At 41.0% G+C, this 18995-nt stretch overlaps 1 protein-coding gene across 4 annotated transcripts in view; it reads right to left on the reverse strand.

Annotated features, from left to right (window-relative positions):
- Positions 1-18995, reverse strand: part of PPP3CA (protein phosphatase 3 catalytic subunit alpha) — a 364984-nt gene that overhangs the window by 21069 nt on the left and 324920 nt on the right. For 2 of the 4 annotated variants that reach the window (XM_077476624.1, XM_077476627.1), the window contains exons 11-12: positions 16927-16953; positions 7012-7096 (exon numbers count right to left, since the gene is read on the reverse strand). In XM_077476624.1, the coding sequence (XP_077332750.1) occupies positions 7012-7096; positions 16927-16953 (112 nt within the window). The remainder of the gene's footprint in view (positions 1-7011; positions 7097-16926; positions 16954-18995) is intronic. The other 2 variants (XM_077476625.1, XM_077476628.1) reach the window with 1 other exon arrangement.

Here is an 18995-nt window from a genome sequence, read left to right on the forward strand (position 1 = left end):
CGCACAGCTCTGACAAACCGCATCTCCGATCCCGGTAAAGAGCCTATGAATGTAGGCTCTTTACTATGTGATCAGCTGTGTCCAATCACAGATGGTCATATTGTAACCAGTGCCATCTCCACAGTGCCCATCAGTGCAGCCTCATCAATGCCCGTCAGTGAAGGAGAAAAAATGTACTTGTTTTTAAAATTGTATAACAGAAAGAAAAAAAAAAAAATATATATATATATATATATATATTTTTTTTTTTTTTATTTATTTTAGCAACAAATAAAAAGCCCAGTTGTGATCAAATACCACCAAAAGAAAGCTCTATTTGTGGGACAAAAAAATGCTAAAAGTTTCATATGGGTACAGTGTTGCATGATTGCGGAATTTTCAAATTTTCAAAATGCAACAGCACTGAAAGTCAAGACAACAATAGCTGAATTCTGGCTAGTTGTTATGAGTTACTGCACTTTGGGGTTGATTTACTAGACAAATAGCCTGTGCACTTTGAAAGTGCAGTTGCACTTATTTTATCTAAAGCTTAGTGAATATGGTAAAGCTTTCCCGATTATCATCATCCAGTCACGTGCAAGCAAAAATTATGTTTTAAAAAAAAAATTCCTTGCATCTGATTGGGTATTCTTTACACAGCTTCACCACTTTCACCAAGCTCTGGGGAAAATTAGTGCAACTGTACAGTCTATTTGCCTTTAGTAAATCAACCCTGTTCTCTGAATAAGTAGGACATCTGTACCACCAGATTTGCGGATATTCTGCGTAATCTGGGGTTACAATATACTATAGTACAGGGGTCCCCAACCACCGGGCCATGGCCCACTACCAATTTGGCGGATGGGCAGGATGACAGAGCTGGAGAGCTGGTGGATGAGCAGGATGACAGAGCCGAGAGATGACATCATCTCTTACCCCTGTTCTGCCCTCACTGTGCAGCTGCAGGCAGCAAGAGAGATTACATCATCTCTCATCCCCCATCAAATCATTCTTTGCAGCCATTACCTTTTGTACCACCACCCCTTCCCTTTAGAATGTAAGCTCTATGAGCAGGGCACTCGTGTATCTTTTGTATTGAACTGTATTGTAATTGTGTTGTTCCCCCCCCACCCCATACATTGTAAAGCGCTGCGTAAACTGTTGGCACTATATAAATCATGTATAATAATAATAATAATAATAATAATAATAATAATCTGCCCAACCTCTCTCTGGGACCCAGTCAATGCACAAGTGCTGCATCTGGTGGCAGGTGACACAGCAAGTGACAATATGTATTTGGTGGCAGGCGATGTGACAATCTGCATCTGGTGGCAGGCAATGTGGCAAGTGTCAGTCTGCATCTGGCAGACAAGGTGGCAAGTGACAATATGCATCGGGTGGTAGGCGACGTGACAAGTGACAATCCGCAACTGGTGGCAGGTGACGTGGCAAGTGTCATGCTGCATTTGGTGGCAGGCAACATGGCAAGTGACAAATCGCATCTGGTGGCAGGTGACGTGGCAAGTGACAAGATGCATCTGGTGGCAGGCGATGTGGCAAGTGACAATCTGCATCTGGTGGCAGGTGATGCGACAAACTGCATCTGGTGGAAGGCGATCTGGTAAGTGACAATCTGCATCTGGTGGCAGGTGACGTGGCAAGTGCTAAGCTGCATTTGGTGGCAGGCAACTTGGCAAGCTGTATCTGGTGTCAGGCAACGTGGCATGTGACAAGCTGCATCTCGTGGCAGGCGACTTGGCAAGCGACAAGATGCATCTGGTGGCAGATGATGTGCCAAGTGACAAGATGCATCTGGTCACAGTCGACGTGGTAAGTGACAATCCGCATCTGGTGGCAGGCGACATGGCAAGTGCCACACTGCATTTGGTGGCAGGCAACGTGGCAAGCTGCATCTGGTGGCAGGCGACGTGACAAGTGCCATGCTGCATTTGGTGGCAGGCAACATGGCAAGCTGCATCTGGTGGCAGGCAACGTAGCACATGACAAGCTGCATCTGGTGGCAGGTGACGTGGCAAGTGACAAGCTGCATCTTGTGGCAGGTGACATGGCAAGTGACAAGCTGCATCTTGTGGCAGGTGACATGGCAAGTGACAAGCCGCATCCGCTTAGGGCTCCCTCTGATTTTGCATTATGGCGAGTTGAACTATTTAATTTTATATTACAATGCACTTCAATCATCTTGACACTATATCAACCACGGTGCTGGGATGATTGAAGCACCAACAACAGCCATTTCCCCAACAATTTGCCCACGAAAACCCACATCGCCAACCCTACCAGCCCTTGGCATAATTTTCTTCTACGTAGCTGGTCCCCACAGCTAAAAAGTTTGGGGACCACTGCTATAGTATATCTGTTTTAACAGCCTGAGCAAATACGTTTCCTTGGTCCCTTACAATATTTAAGAATTGCTTTTGTTTCTGTTATAAAATTTGGTAAATTAGTACGTTTTCTCTTTCACTGATGGGCACTGATAAAGCGGCACCAATGAGCGGGCACTGACGGACACCAATGATGGGCACTGATATGTGACACTGATGGGCACTTATGGGTGGCACTGATAGGTCTCACTGCTGGGCACTGATGGGCATCCCTGGTGGCACTGGTAGGCATCATCAGTGGGCAGTGATGGGCAGCTACCTGGGCACAGATGTGCATTTTCCTGGGGTCTGGCATACCTGGTGGACCAGTGTGGATGGCCATCCTGGTGGTCCTGGGCGGCATGATGGTGGTCCTGGATGGCATCCGAAGGGGGGCTGTGCTGATCAACATTTAGCACAGACCCCCCCGTCAGGAGAGCCCCTGATCGGCTCTCCTCTACTTGCGCCTGTCAGACGCGAGTGAGGAAAAGCCGATCACCGGCTCTTAAAATTTACATCGTGATCAGCCATGATTGGACATGGCTGATCACGTGGTAAAGAGTCTCCGTCAGAGACTCTTTACCTAGATCGGTGTTGTGGGGTGTTAGACTGACGCACCGCAAAAAAGATTGCTGCAATGCGCACCCCCGGGGGCCACTTTGCCGGCATCATTCTGCTATATGGCAGGCGACAAGTGGTTAAACAATATGGGTCCTGTGGCTTCCTCTGCCATTTAAAAATGGCCACTATATTTTTTTTGTATTAGTGACAAATTTAAGACGCATTTGAGATGTTCTACCAAGTTGCGTCCAAATTTTTTGTCACATTTTTGTCACCTACCCTTATAATGGTGATCATTGTGTATACTAGATCATACTATATTTGTGTAATTGTTAAGGTATCTACTGCCTCGCAGCTCTTTCTCATTCCTGTTACAATAAAAAACTAGCGTACATTTCTTACTATATATAAAATTGTGGCAAAGTGGCCGGTGATTGATAACAAAAGATAACCTTATGCAAACCTTTTTACTTTTAATGACAAGCTTTTTTTCACAGTCCTTTTCCATTTAATGATCTTCCACCCTGGTTCACATTAGTGCGATTTGACACGTTAAATCGCATTTCAAATTTGCTGCAATTGCTGGCAAACCTTTTTACTTTTAATGACAAGCTTTTTTCCCACAGTCCTCATTTAATGATCTTCCGCCCTGGTTAACTTTAGTGCGATTTGACGCATCATATCGCATGTTAAATCTGCGGCAATTGCACTGCCCTAAACGGTGTGACGCCGCATCGATTTCAAAAAGGAATTTCTGTATTCGATTTTGCAATTTCAGGGTGTGATTTCCTTTGACATCTATGCAGAAACCCACACAGAAGTCTGTAAAATTGCAGCTGAAATGGGGATTGACATGCGGGAGTGAAATCAGCTGAATTTGCACAGCTTCATTCCAGCAGCTCAGTGTGAACCTGGGATCACTGTGTTCCACAAGCAAGAACAGGCCACAACTGATTACAATTAATAAAAACAGTACTGATTAAACATGTCATCCATGTGGAACCCTTGAGCATACATGGGCTTTAAATCAAAGCTTTTTTAAAGTGGTTGAAACCGGGAAAAAAAAAACCTGCAAGACAAAGGCATAATGAGATAATATGCATAGCATACTAGCTCATTATGAAATACTCACCTTAGATCGAAGCCCCCGCAGAGGTCCCCATACACTGCTGCAGCTGGCGACATCGATCCCCGGAGTTATTTCAGGGTATCGCGGGCTCAAGCTCTGTGATTGGCCAGAGATGCGATGACATCACTGCTGTGCATGCGCGTGGGAGCCACCGGTAACGGAAGGTCAGCTGAAGCAACGGCACGTGCCATTGCTTCAGTGAGCATGTACTGATGACATCGGCATATGCTGGTACAGGGGATATCTCCTGAACCGTGCAAGTTTAGGAGATATCCATGGTAGCTACAGGTAAGCCTTAATTATAGGCTTATCTGTGGTAAAAAGTGGATTGTAAGGGTTTACAACCACTTTAAGACTAATTACAATAACATTTTTTTGTTTGTTTTGTTTTTTTAAAGAGTGGCACTTCCACGCAATGCTGTACGTATTTATATGTATGTCTAGATTCACAGCATGGAAGATGCAGCAGCTGAAAGCTATGTTTACACCTGTGATGATTGGAAGCCTGCTTTTGGCTCAGCTCCCAGAATAAATTGGAGCATAATGCCAAGCGAGACCAAGGACCTAAAATAATTACTTGAAAGCACAGCAAGAGAGGCTCAGAGGAGAGTGACAGATAATCTCCCCATGACCTCAAAGTAAAATGCACAGGTTATTGCTTACAAGATAGACACTGTGCTCAAAGAATCAAAAGGGCTTTGTAAAAAAAAAAAAAGAAGAAAAAAAAAAAGAAAAGACAACAACACATATATATATAGATGGAGCTAAGCTTCACAGCTATTTTAATATACATTGCTCGTACGAGTACTCTGCTACCAAGTTTGACATTTTTTTTATTTCTAACACATTTGAGAAATATAATTTATCATGACATATTTCCTATAAAATGATTTTTTTTTTTTAATGCAGCCTCTTTTGTTTATGAAAGGGAAAAGGAATTATTTTTCTTAAATATTGTTCATAAACTTAAAGAGAAAATTTTGGCAAGGAATAAGTGACCACAATTTAAAATTACATTCATATCACAGAGCTGGCAAGTATCCCGCACATCCAGCAGGCCAAGCCGTGCTTTCTCTTCCCCATAAGAATTGTTAAACCTCTGACTATGAAGTTTTTCTTTACATACAGTAGCTATGATGTCTGCTTGGTTGCAGGTTAGTAACATTGTTCCTGTGCAAATATGTAGACTGTACAGGTGACCACTGGCACAAGACACAAGTCAACAATTCATGCACAAATAGGTTTATTTTACAGAGAAGGAATGGGTACGAGAAGAGAGGGTAAGGTAAGGTGCCGATTGAAAAATTTATATTCGAGAGAATGACAGCTTCAGTACCTGTTTTCTAACCTGTCCTATCAACTTTCCCCTCGAGAGCAGTTATCAGACCCTGTTCACAGTCTTGAGATTGTTGCCTGATCTGGTCAGATTGGTCAGTTTTTTCATGACTGGCAAAGAATAATCAATACTGCCAACACAGGTGGCATTCTTCTTTATTGCATGCAGAATAAAAAGATCAATTCTTTGCCTAGGGGTAGCAAAACTCTTTTATATTAACCCCAACTGTCCCAATTATTCTGAACAATTTTCAAAGTAATTTCTTTGGTGGCTATAAAGCCATACTTTGCCACATATATAGTATTTGCAGTGTGGACATAGGCAACTAAAGAGTATGAGTTAGATGCATTTTATTTAGAAGGTCTAAGCCTAGCAGTCGGAATGACAAAACCGTGCCACAGAGCATTTCTCGAAACACACAGTGAGCGTAAGGCCGCGTACACACGCGGGGACTGTTCGCCCAACTTTGTCCGTCAAACAGTTTCAGCAAACAGTCCGCTCAAAATTAGCATGGACGGACATGGCCACACACGACGAACGAACAGTTTGCTGAAACCGTGCGCGATGACGTGTACAGCACGTACGACGGGACTAGAAAACGACGTCCTATACACTGCAATGCAAACTTCGGCGTGTAAATCCTTTCTGAGCATGCGCGGAACTTAGTTTGACGAACAAGCCTACACACGAGGGGACTGTTCGCTGAAACAAAGTTTCAGCGGACAGTTTTTCGGAATTTCCGAAAAACCTTGTTCAGCGGACTGTTTGCTGAAACTGTCCGCTGAAAGCCCACACACGAGCGGACTGTCCGCTGAAACACTGTTCAGCGGACAAAGTTGGGCGAACAGTCCCCGCGTGTGTACGCGGCCTAATGCAAACTTGACCACTAAAATTAAAATGACCCAGAGCTTGCAACACTCAGTAAAAGATGCATCCTCACTTGCCAAGTAGCCTAGTCTAGTTGTCAATTTAACCTCAGTGTAAACAACAAGATATTTTTAAATAGGCTGATGATATAGCATGCATTTTTACTCCCCAGATCGTATACACTATATGTCCAAAAGTATGTGGACATCCCACCAAAATAATCAGTTTGAATGTTTCCCATGAAAGGTACTGTTAACGCTACATCACACATATATTTTAGACAATTGTGCACTTCCAACCTTGTGGCAAAAGTTTTCTGTTCCAGCATGACTGTGCAAAAGTCAAGTCCATGAAGATTGTATTCCACAAGCGTAGTGTAGAGGAACATGAGTAGCCTGCACAAACCCCTAAATTTAGCAATGATGGACAACTTTGGGATGAACTGGAATATTGATTGTAAGCCTGGTCTTCTAGTCCAACATCCTTACCTTACCTGATCTCACATATGCTCCTTTGGCCTAATGTGCACAATTTCCCACACACAAATGCCAAAACCTTGCAGAAAAAGCCTGTTTTAGTGGCAAAGAAGGTTCATCCCCATATTATTGCTCTTTCACATTGCACTGCATTATTGAATGAGAGCATTAGTATTTTAGGAACAAAGTCTGCACAGCTGTAAATGTAAAGGGACAAAAAGTTCCAATCTTTTTTAGAGTGACAAGTATGAAAAAGAGGATACAGTAGAGATTTCCCACCTCAGTACACTGAACACTCTTGCCATTTTCCCAATAGCTCGGATCTTGTTTCTGATTACTTCCTTACGAGCTGCAGCTGTTGCTCCTGTAATTAACACAATTACAACAACCGTCAATCTCACAAACCAAAGAACATGTGAATGTACACTACATGCATCATCTTATTAACAAATTCAGCTATGCATACGTGCAAAAGAAAATAACTGATTCTAGACAGTATATGTACATACATTACACATATTTTGGTTTAACAACATTATAGAATATAAATAATGACTGGTCACTATATACTAGCCAATTAACAAGCTGACAAAAAATTGGGTAAATTATATTTTTAGAACATGGATTCTACATTTGGTTTTCAGCAACAAGATCAGACACATACAAATACTCACTACACATTCATAACAGATTATGTCAACACCATTATTTTTTTGCACACAGTCTGAAAATCTTTTTTTTTTAAGGGCATTGGAAAAAATAGCAGTTTTGAAAGTTTTTTTCCAGAACTTTAAGCACTGTTTAAAACCCCACGACACCTCTTTTGCTTGAGCGTGCATAGCATTGCATATTAAAGAATACTGCAACAATATACCAAAAAACAGTCCATTCAAGATTTCAAGCCCTTCAACAAATAATAATTATGAATAATAATAATAATAGAGAGAATTAAATGAACAATACTACAAATTCCCTCTATTCCTTTCTCTGGATTGCTAGATTAATTTACAGCTATTGTCCCAAATGGTTTTAACTATTGCTTTTTAATAGCTTACAGTATATGTTACTTTACTAACATTTGTATACATTTTACTTGCATGCGATGAACGGAAACCTGAACAAACAGATGAATTGTTTGATCTCAATGTGACCATTTTCTCACTCGAGGTAAACCTTTGGTATAACTTGTGCTTTTACAGAATCTGATTACCGAGTTTGGTTGTTCTATGTGTTTGTAATCATTATGCGTTAGCTTGCAATGACAGGTGCTTATTGCTCAGCAAAGCCACATGACTATGCTGGCCAATCAGAAACACATCTGAGGCTGCTTTTGTCATTAAGGTGTCCGAGAAGGAAGCATGGTCATGCTGACCAATGAACACTGCTCATTGTTAGCATTATGATAGATACTCCAGAGCTGTGTATTGCCATATACAGTGTACAGATCAATACTCTGGCAGCATGGGGCATTCCCTATGCGCAGTGGGGTCCATATATATAAAAAAAAACGTACCCTTTAAGGTGTAGCGATGATTAACATATAAATTTACATTGTACTTTTGTGCAAGTCACCTGTCTGTCTTTTGAAAATTAAGACATGCAGTATTCTAAGAACAGTAAAGTAAATAATGGAAGTAAAAAAAACGTTCTCACACTTGTCTTGTATGATGAGATTTCCTTCTGTGCTCTCACTACATCAGATAAAAAGGCATCTCCTGCAGTGTCTCAAAATCAGCATTTGATTCAAGTGACATGAATGAATTCAGGGTAGTTTGACAGCCAAATCAAACTTGTGTTTTGGAGATCAGTGAAGTTAAATGGTTCTAACCAAATGTAAACTTTTAAAAAAAATAGAATTCATGCCTTGCACTTCAAAAGGGTATTGTGTATACCTTGTGTATAAAAACTGAAAAAATAAAAATAAAAAATTGTCCCCAGACCCCTCAAGGCCAAACTCGTATCAAAGGCATATCTGCATATATCATTCTAATTACCTTTCATGCTATAAAAGCTAATATTCACTCATTAAATGATGTGCGGATTGAGCATATCTGCATAACGTTAAGAGGGGGAAACAGTTGCTAGGTCAATGGCCCTAGGGAGCCCATGGGTCTGACTATATGAAAAACACTTGTTTTTCATATAATACCTGCATTAACATATCATTATAAGATCTTTGATTATCATTATATCCTTATAACATCTTCGATTGTAAGTTCCAATGTGCAGGGTCCTCTGATTCCTACTGTATTAAATTGTATTGTAACTGTACTGTCTGCCCTGATGTTGTAAACAGTTGGGGCTATATAAATTCTGTATAACAATAATAATGTATTTATTACGTAGGAAAGATTTTTGTGCTCACAATTTTAGGCATTCCTGAGAATAAATCAAGTTAAGAAAAAAAATGCATTCAGTCAAGCTTTTCCAATTTTTTAGTCTTTGGATTGTTTTAACTTATAATGTGCAAGATTTCACAAATTAGATGTGTAAAAGTATACAGTTCTGATGACTGAATGTTAAGTATAATTTGGACCAGTACATTGCAATCAACATGGACAGGCAATACTTTTGATATCGGAAGATCTATTCACACATGTTGGATTTGCAAGGCTGACCTTTTTTCCTCCACAGGAAATTATTATGCTATACATTTTAGCATGCTATCAGAACTTGTGCTGTTAGTTGATCAAAGTTAATCAAATGCAGCTTTAAAAACATAAGAACATAGGGCCCATTAACAGAAAACCACAAAAACTAGTGAAACGGGGGTTGGGGGGGAGTACATAGAATCTGGTGCAGCTGTGCATAGTAACCGATCAGCTTCTAGGTCTTATTAACCGAACAAGCTAATGTTAGAAGTTCATTGGTGGGTGACAAGCAAGTATGCATAGGCTTCTCCCTTCTTCTTAGGAGAAGTCCGTACCATGCTTGCTTGTCATCCACCAACACTGCAGAGTGATATGAAAAGAAACACTGCAGTTCCAGATCAATGAGCGAGTGAGAGATGCCAATGTTGAACTCTATTTGATCTATTTGTATCCCCCTTTTGGCAGTTACCACTGTGTGGATCTGTCAAATGTGAGAGGGAAAGTTTCAAAAGCCCCCGTGATTTTGTCGCTTTGTCACTTTGTGAGTATTCTATATAAGTATTTATAATTTTAAATGAAAGTGTTACACTAATTGTGGGCATTTTCTCCTTGATGGTAACACTGAGGACTGATGAAAGGAGGATGAAGATGGAGGCAGCTCTCAGAGTATAATTAAAGAGGATTTCCACCCGCCTACTGTAGCTGCTGACTTTTAACATTAGGACAATTACCTGTCCTGGAGTCCAGCCAATGCTCCCCCTCCCCCCAGAAAGGTGGCAAATGTGGAAGCGGGGGGGGGGGGGGGCGGGGGAGGAATCAGATAAGCAGAAGTTCCACTTTTGGGTGGAACTCCTCTAACTGCATTTAAAACCTTACAGACTTTCACAAGAATTCACTTAGTATTTTTCAATCTTTTTTTATGCTTTTAATTATTTTAACATTTTGTTGTGAAAGCTATTACAAGCAATGTGAAAATAACCCAGCAACATTTATTGTGAAGATCCCACTAATTTGCAAAGGGTTTCTGCTGTGTTGCTAACAGAAGATCTATCCCTAAAGGAATCTGTCATGAGAGTATAATGTAGGCTGCCATTACTGAACTCTACTTTTGAGATGCAATTTCCCTGGCTGTTATGTGGACCCTTTGACTTCAATGCTGGGTGAGTAACTGACAACCGGGAGAAGTATAGATATAAGGAATTAGAACACTCATCTTTAGTTAGTGACTTAAAGTAAAATACAAACAGGCAGCTAGAATTTTCAGAAAGTAGTTGGCAATGGCAGCCCCCATACCTCTTTCTTGGCATAATGACTAAGTGGTAAGCAAACCTATTGTGGGAAAGTATAGACATTGGCAGTCAGAAGATGAATGCCAATGTAAGAGTTCTTATCTCTGCATTCATTGTTAAAGTGGAGTTCCACCCAAAAGTGGAACTTCAGCTTTAAGCACTCCCCCCCCCTTACATGCCACATTTGTCATGTAATTTTTTTTTGGGGGGGGGAGTGGGTGACTACTTTAGAGAGGGACTTCCTGTCCCACTTCCCCCTTCAGTCTACTGGCCGCCTAGGCGACTCCTCCTCTCTCCTAGCCAGTCCCTCCCCTATCAGCAATCTTCTGGGACATGTGACAGGTCCCAGAAGATTTCCTCTCCACTGGGAGTGTGCGCACGGCTGTGAAGCCACAAGCTTTCACAGATGGGTGCCCACAGTTCCAATGGATGCACCGAGGAGAGGAGATAGAGAGAGGAGCAGGGCTCTGTGCGACTGCATCGCTGGACCATGGAACAGTTAAGTGTCTGTTTATTAAAAGTCAGCAGCTACATTTTTTTGTAGCCGCTGACTTTTAATAGAAAAAAAAGCCTGGAACTCCGCTTTAAGTTACAAACATTGGTAGTTAAAAAGTTCTGCAACCATTCCTTTGCCAGTCATACCAAACATGATCTATCCCTGCATACTAACCTCACATTCCTGAATTTGTTATGGTCTAAAAGAGGATATAAATTTTATAAAAATAGAATAAATAGCATCTTCAAAAGAAATAGGTTTTGCTTAAACAAGAATTCTTATGACGGTGTGCAGTTAACTCAGTTTGCTTGTATGCTATACTATATATGAGTAGAAGATCAATTGAAGTAATCTTTTCTTATTTGAAATAACCAACATTTTGTAAATGTCAAAATGCCTTGTTAATATTGTATATAAATAATAAACAAACAGTTGCAGCCTCCTGAATAGAGATAAGCCTAATGTATACTACCACAAAGAAAATTAAGGCTATATACTGCAGTGGACTATGAAGTGAGGCCAGCACAGGAAAAAACAACTGAGCCCCTGAACTTCAAGCTGGTAAATCGAAATCTTGGATCAAATCTAGGCACTGTCTGGATTCTAGAGAGTTCTGACACTGGTTAAAAAATAATGAGAAGAATTTATTAGGACTAGATCAACCAGAATGTGAAGCAGATGGGCATGACAACCAATCAGCTTCCATCTTTAAATTTCAAAGCTTAACCTAAACAAGCTGAAGATTGAATTTGATTGGTTAGTACGCCCAGCTGCTCCAACATCTGTCACTGTAGATTTAGTAAACCACCTTCCCTCCCATTATGTTGAGCCAAAGTAAAATCATGGGATGAAACAAATTTTTGAACAAGTGGTGCTGCTGTGCAATGGAATTGATACTAGATACTGTTTACTAAGCAAATTCTTACTTTTGTTAGTGAATAAGGCAAAGCCATGCTAATTTTAATCATCCAATCGAGTTTAAAAAAAATCCAGTTTTTGTTTTTAATGTTTGTTGCTCATGATCAGGCATTAACAATAAACCACACAGCTTCACATTATTTGCTAAGCAAAGTGATCATGCACTGTACAAAGTGAACATTTACTTTGCCAAGTGAATAGCCTCTGCTCTAAAGTAAATATGCTAGTTAATCAACCCAATGTGTAAGAGGACTATTTGTTGTATAAGTAGTCTCCATACTTACACATTACTGTAAAAGTGGATCCATGCTTAAGGAAGTTTAGATCGTTCTGTGGCAGCACACTTATTTTGCAAGCTTTTTCACATAGGTTGGAGTGGGCCACAAAACAGATGCATAAAGACTACCATATTCTATTTTTACCAGCAGGCCTGTGAAGTGGGTCTCATCAAAGATTTCGCACATGTATAGAGCAGCCTAGGATTTCAGCTGTCAGTGTATGCATGTTAGGTCACAGATCTGTTCTTGGTATATGGCAAAACGACAGCAATGTTAACATCAGTGCTTAAGCCAGTGGCTTGGCGTGGTTAGGGAGTTGTTCTCAGCCATGGCCAAGATATGCATACTGTCAAGAAAGGATCTAAAGTGTAATGCAAGAGGATGCATAATCTACCCTTTAATCACTTTAATTGTCCTGCTTTGACTTCATCTCAGGCGTATGTATAAAAAGATTATTTTCAAAACCCATTAGGATTTTTATGTCTAAATGAACAGAATAAGCCATACACAGCAATGCTGCTTGTGAGCTTACAAGGGACACATGGGGAGCATATCCCTTCTGTGCTGATAGTTTTTAGAATCAGAGGCTCTAAATGGGTAAACTATTACTATTTCATTAAGTTAAGTTCATTAAGTTAAGTTACAGCCCATTCATACCAGATGTGTTGGTCTGTGTTGGGCAGTCGTGCCCAATATATGGAAAGGGCAATTTGGCTTATGACCTAATTGTTCAGTCCACACCACTGCACTGAAAAAAGTAGGACATGCATGCGCTACACATTTAATTTACTTCAGTGAGTTACCGTGATGTTTAAAACAATTCTACAGGTTGCATGTTTTGAGTTACAGATGAGGTCTAGGGCTAGAATTATTGCTCTCGCTCTACTGATCGCAGCAATACCTCACATGTGTGGGTTAAACACTGTTTTCATACACGGGCGCTACTCACATATGCATTCGCTTCTGCATGCAAGGTCGGCGGGACGGGGCTCAGTTTAAAAAAAAAAAAAAGTTCTTATTTATTTTACCTTTTATTTTTACATAGATCTTTAAAAAAAAAATTGTGTCACTTTTATTCCTATTACAAGGAAAGTAAACATCCCTTGTAATAGGAAAAAGCATGACAGGACATCTTAAATATGAGTGAGATTTGGGGTCAAAAAGACCTCAGATTTACACTAAAATGCAATAAAAAAAAATGTCATTTGAAAAAAAAAATGTCCATATAAGAGCTATGGGTGAAAGTGAGGTTTTGATGTCACTTCTGCCCTGCAATGATATGGAGATAGGTGGGGGGCCATCTTCCCCTCACTCGTCTCCATACCAAGCCAGGAGAAGGTTCCGATCCCCTCCGCTGCTACCGATGGCTCCGGTAACCAGCGGAGGGCACTAGAATGTGGCGGGAGGGGTCCTTCCACCGCCGATAAAAGTGATCACCACTTTTTTTTTTTTTTAATAAAATTTTATTGAAAAAGGCATAGAACAAATTGTACATAATACAAAGGCGAAAGTGATCACCACTTTTATCTGAAAGCAGACCGCTCGCTAAAGAAGAGGATACCGGGGTTATGGCAGCTAGATGCTGCCATAACAACAATATTCCTCTTCAAAATACCAACGTATAATGACGGTGGGCAGTACATAAGTGGTTAAAACAAGACATAACTAACCTATCTAGCGGCTTTTAATGTGAAGTAAATAATTCTCAAATATCCTCTTATCACAACAAAGAAACTTTAGCTGGTTTCTAACAGTTTATAAATACAGTGGGTATAAAAGTCTACACACCCTTGTTAAAATGCCAGGTTTCTGTGATATAAAAAAATTAGACAAAGATAAATAATTCAGGACTTTTTCCAAAATAAAAGAAAATAATGTGGTTGCATAAAAGTGTGCACACCCTTTTATAATTGGGGATGTAGCTGTGTTCAGAATTAAGCAATCACATTCAAACTCAAATAGGAGTCAGTACACACCTGTCATCATTTAACTACTTTAATACAGGGCACTTACACCCCCTTCCTGCCCAAGCCAATTTTTAGCTTTCAGCGCTGTTGTTGTTTAAATGGCAATTGCGCTGTCATGCTATACTGTACCCAAACAGAATTTTTATAATGTTGTTCCTACAAATGGGGGTGGCACTGATAGGCGGCACTGATAAATGTCATTGATAGGCATCATTGATGGCACTGATTGGCATTTTCCTGGTGGTCTAGGGTGGCATACCTGGTGGTCCAGTGTGGTGGCATCCCTGGTGGTCCTGGCAGCATCCTGGTGGTCCTGGGTGGGCAACTGAGGGGGGGCTGCACCGATAATCAGCACAGACCCCTCTGTCAGGAGACCTTCCTGTTTACATCGTGATCAGCTATGAGTGGACACGGCTGATTACATGGTAAAGAGCCCCCATCAGAGGCTCTTTACCGAGATCGGTGTAGCAGTGTGTCAGAATGATACACCGCACCACCGATCGCCATGATGCGTGCCCCCACGGGCGCACAAGAGCAGTCGTCCTGGAGGACCATCATATGGCATCCACCCAGAATGAGAGCCACGCCACCCTGCCATCATTTGATGGCCGGCGGGTGGGAAGCAGTTAAAGTGCCCTTGATTGACCCCAAATAAAGTTCAGCTGTTCTAGTAGGTCTTCCTAGTAGAGTAGCAAAACGGAAGCCTTTTCTTATGAAGAAAAACATCCAAGCCCAACTAAATTTTGGAAAAACACATCTGAAGTCTCCCAAAAGCACGTTGGAAAAGGTGTATGGTCTGATGAAACCAAGGTTGAACTTTTTGGCCATAAATCCAAAAGATATGTTTGCCGCAAAAACAGCACGGCACATCACCAAAAGAACACCATATCCACCGTGAAGCATCGTGGTGGCAGCATCATGCTTTGGGGCAGTTTATCTTTAGCTGAAACAATGGCCTTAGTCAAGGTAGAGGGAATTATGAACAGTTCCAAATACCATATTTTCAATATTCAATATTTGCAGGCTTCTGCTAGAAAGTTGAACATGAAGAGGACCTTCATCTTTCATCATGACAACGACCCAAAGCATACATCCAAATCAACAAAGGAATGGCTTCACCAGAAGATTAAAGTTTTGGAATGGTCCAGACCTGAATCCCATTGAAAATGTGTGGGGTGAACTGAAGAGGGCTGTGCACAAGAGATGCTCTCATGATCTGACAGAGGGGGTTAATTACGAAAGGCAAATCCACTTTTCAATTCAAGTGCCCTTGGAAGTGCAGTCGCTCTAAATCTAAGCCCTTGTACACACGGTCGGAGATTCCGACAACCAAATCCGTCGGATTTTGTCCGTCGGATTTCGTCCGAAACTGTTGCATACACACGGTCGGACAAAGTTGTCGGAAAATCCAACGTGATGACATTATTTCGTTACGACGGAACTACGTTCACGCTAGTAGCCAATAGCTTTGGTGTAGGAATTTGATCTGAGCATGCGTGGCACTTTGTCCGATCAGAATTCTCTACACCTGATCGTAGTATGTCCGATCGGAGCATTTTGTCGGAAAACTTTACCAACAAGTTGGAAAACTTGGTCCGTCGGATACTCAGACGGAAACAGTCCGATGTAGACCACACACAGTTGGAATATCCGACAGGACACATTCCGTCGGAATTTCCGACTGTGTGTACAAGGGCTTAGGGGTAGATCTGAAAGGAGTGGAAGCTCTGTTGATTTTATCATCCGATCATGTGCAAGCTAAAATGCTGTTTTTTGTTTTCCTTGCATGTCCCCCTCGGATCTACAGCGACTTTACATCCAAGTGCACGTGCAGTGCAAAGTGGTTTTGCCTTTAGTAAATAACCCCTAGAGAGTTTTGGAGTGTTTTTGCAAAGAAGAGTGGGCAAATATTGCCAAGTCAAGATGTGCCATGCTAATAGACTCATACCAAAAAAGACTGCATGCTGTAGCAAAATCAAAAAGTGCTTCAACAAAGTATTAGTTTAAAAGTGTGCACACTTATGTCACCATATTTTATTTTTACTTCCCTCCACCTAAAAGATTTCAGTTTGTTTTTCAATTGAGTTGTACATAGGTCACATTAAAGGTGGAAAAAAGATCTGAAATTATTTATCTTTGTCTATTTTTTTTACACAAACCTGACATTTTAACAGGGGTGTGTAGACATTTTATCCACTGCAGCTGCTGTGTGCTTACATTAGAAGGCTGCCAGCCTGCCAATATTTGTTCTCCATAGAAAAAAGGCGAAGTTTTAAATGTCTGCATTGTGATACTTTCAAATTATTTTATCCACAATGATAAAAGCTATGGCGATGAATGAAGTATACGTGTTTTTACTGCTTGCTAAGAGTGTGCAAATACTTTATGCAAGAACTGGGCACAGGTTTACCTAAAAGACCTTGCAAAAATTGCCTACTGTATGTGTCCTGACATACACAGTTAACACAGGTAAAAAGTATACTAGCTTGTAGTTTTCTACACAACACTGTGCTATCAGGCTTTAAACTGGGTTAGACAAAGTTACACAGGTCAAAGTACTTAACACCTCCTTCCATGCTTTAGGTACAGCGAAAAGCATCAGCTGGAAAAGTAAATCCACAGTTTTTATCTCTGCAAATCACAACCATTTAATACCTTTTTTCTGTGCAAAAATAAGGTGATCTTCTTATGAAAATCCAGTGGCACACACAGAATGAGAAATGAAATTGGAAGGATGAGAAAGAAAATGGAAAATGTGAAACATCTACTAAAGAAAAAAAAAAGACTAAAAAATGTCTGTAAAATAAAACAAAGTATTAGGAAAGCAAAGAAAAAAAAAAAAGTACAGAACACACAAAAGGTGAGTTAGGTGATGCAAAGTGTGTTAATTTTCATTAGGTAGATCTTTTGAACACATGAAAGCATGCAAATATCATTCTATAAATCTGTGTCTTCAGTCTCAATTAGTGCCATTCCATATCAAATGCATGCCATTAAGTGACCCACAGCAAAAATATGTGTATAACTACAGGTAGTCCCAGAGTTGCAAACATCTGACTTGCATACAACGCATACTTACAAATGGAGGGAAACAGGAAGTGAAAGTAAATCTACCCCTAGGAATAGAAATTCACTCCTGTAAGCCCTTGTACACACGGTCGGACATTCTGACAACCAAATCCGTTGGATTTTGTCCGAAACTGTTGCATACACACGGTCGGACAAAGTTGTTGGAAAATCCGATTGTACATAACATGATGACGTTATTTCATTATGACAGGACTACGTTCAGGCTAGTAGCCAATAGCTTTGGTCTAGGAATTTGATCTGAGCATGCGTGGCACTTTGTCCGTCGGAGTAGGCTACACATTATCGGAGTATGTACGATCGGAGCATTTTGTCGGAAAATTTTACGGACAAGTTGGAAAACTTGGTCCGTCGGATACTCCGACGGAAACAGTCCGATGGAGACCACACACAGTCGGATTATCCAACAAAACGGTCCAATAGGACACATTCCGCCGGAATCTCCGACCGGGTGTACAAGGGCTAAGAGTTATCATGGGAAAAAGATGTCTCCACTGAAGCTTTATCATCAAGCCTTGTGTCCACAACAACCCAAAATGTATTAAATCCAATTGTCACAGGGACAGAAAATGAGATGAAATCTTCTGAACAGGGGCAGACAGCAAAACACTTAAAAAATAGTATTTTTACGTCATACTTACCTGTAAAATCCTTTTGAGTACATCATGGGACACAGAGTCAGCCTAATATTCATTACCTGCTCGGTTACACTTCATCAATAGGTGAATGGACACTGATAGACCAAAGGTCTTCAGAAAGGAAGTGATCCCCTATATAACCCCCTCCCATACAGGAAGCACTTCAGTTTTGTAGCACTGAATCCTCAGAAAAGAGGGAAGGGATCTCTGTGTCCCATGATGTACTCAAAGAAAAGGATTTTACAGGTAAGTATGATGTAAAAATCCTATTTTCATACATCATGGGACACAGAGTCAGGCTAATATTCATTACCTGCTGGGATGTCCCAGAGCAATAGCCTTGAGGGGAGGGAGACAACCTGGCAAACAATAGCCATCAGAACTTGAATGGCAGCCCGCAGTACACTGCAGCCGAAAGCCAAATCCTTGGCTGCTCGAACATCTTTTTGTAAACGTATGCACTGAAGACCAGCTAGCAGCCTTACAAATCTGAGCCACAGATACCTGATGGCGAAAAGCCCAGGAGGTTCCTACACCCCTGGTAGAATGAACTCTCACCCTAAAGGGAGGAGCTTTATGTTTCAGACTGTATGCCTGGAATGACCAATTGACAGACCCAATTGGCAATGGAAGCTTTGGAAGGCAAAATAATGTCCTGATTTAAATGAAAGGCCGATACCACTTTTGGCAACAGGTTGTAACATGACTCTGTTGTGGAGAAGGATCAAGTACAGTTCCCTGCATGAAAGGGCCACCAACACCATTCTAGCCAAAGTGATAGCCATCAGGAAGGCAGTCTAATGGATTTTATGGTTGTTTCTGTAACAGAGACAGCACCAAGGACACATAGGCGATCTAATGGGGGGGAAGCAAGCAAGTTGCCCCTTGCATAAAGGTTCGGATCAGTGAATGGGAGACTAAAGGACTTTGGAAGAATATGGACAGGGCCAAAACATGACCTCAGATTGTACTCAAAGCCAATTTGATTTCCACAACTGA

This window comes from Lithobates pipiens, unplaced genomic scaffold, assembly GCF_037356315.1.
Source record: "Lithobates pipiens isolate NorthernLeopardFrog02 unplaced genomic scaffold, aLitPip1_a1.2 Scaffold_13, whole genome shotgun sequence".
Classification (NCBI taxonomy): domain Eukaryota; kingdom Metazoa; phylum Chordata; class Amphibia; order Anura; family Ranidae; genus Lithobates; species Lithobates pipiens.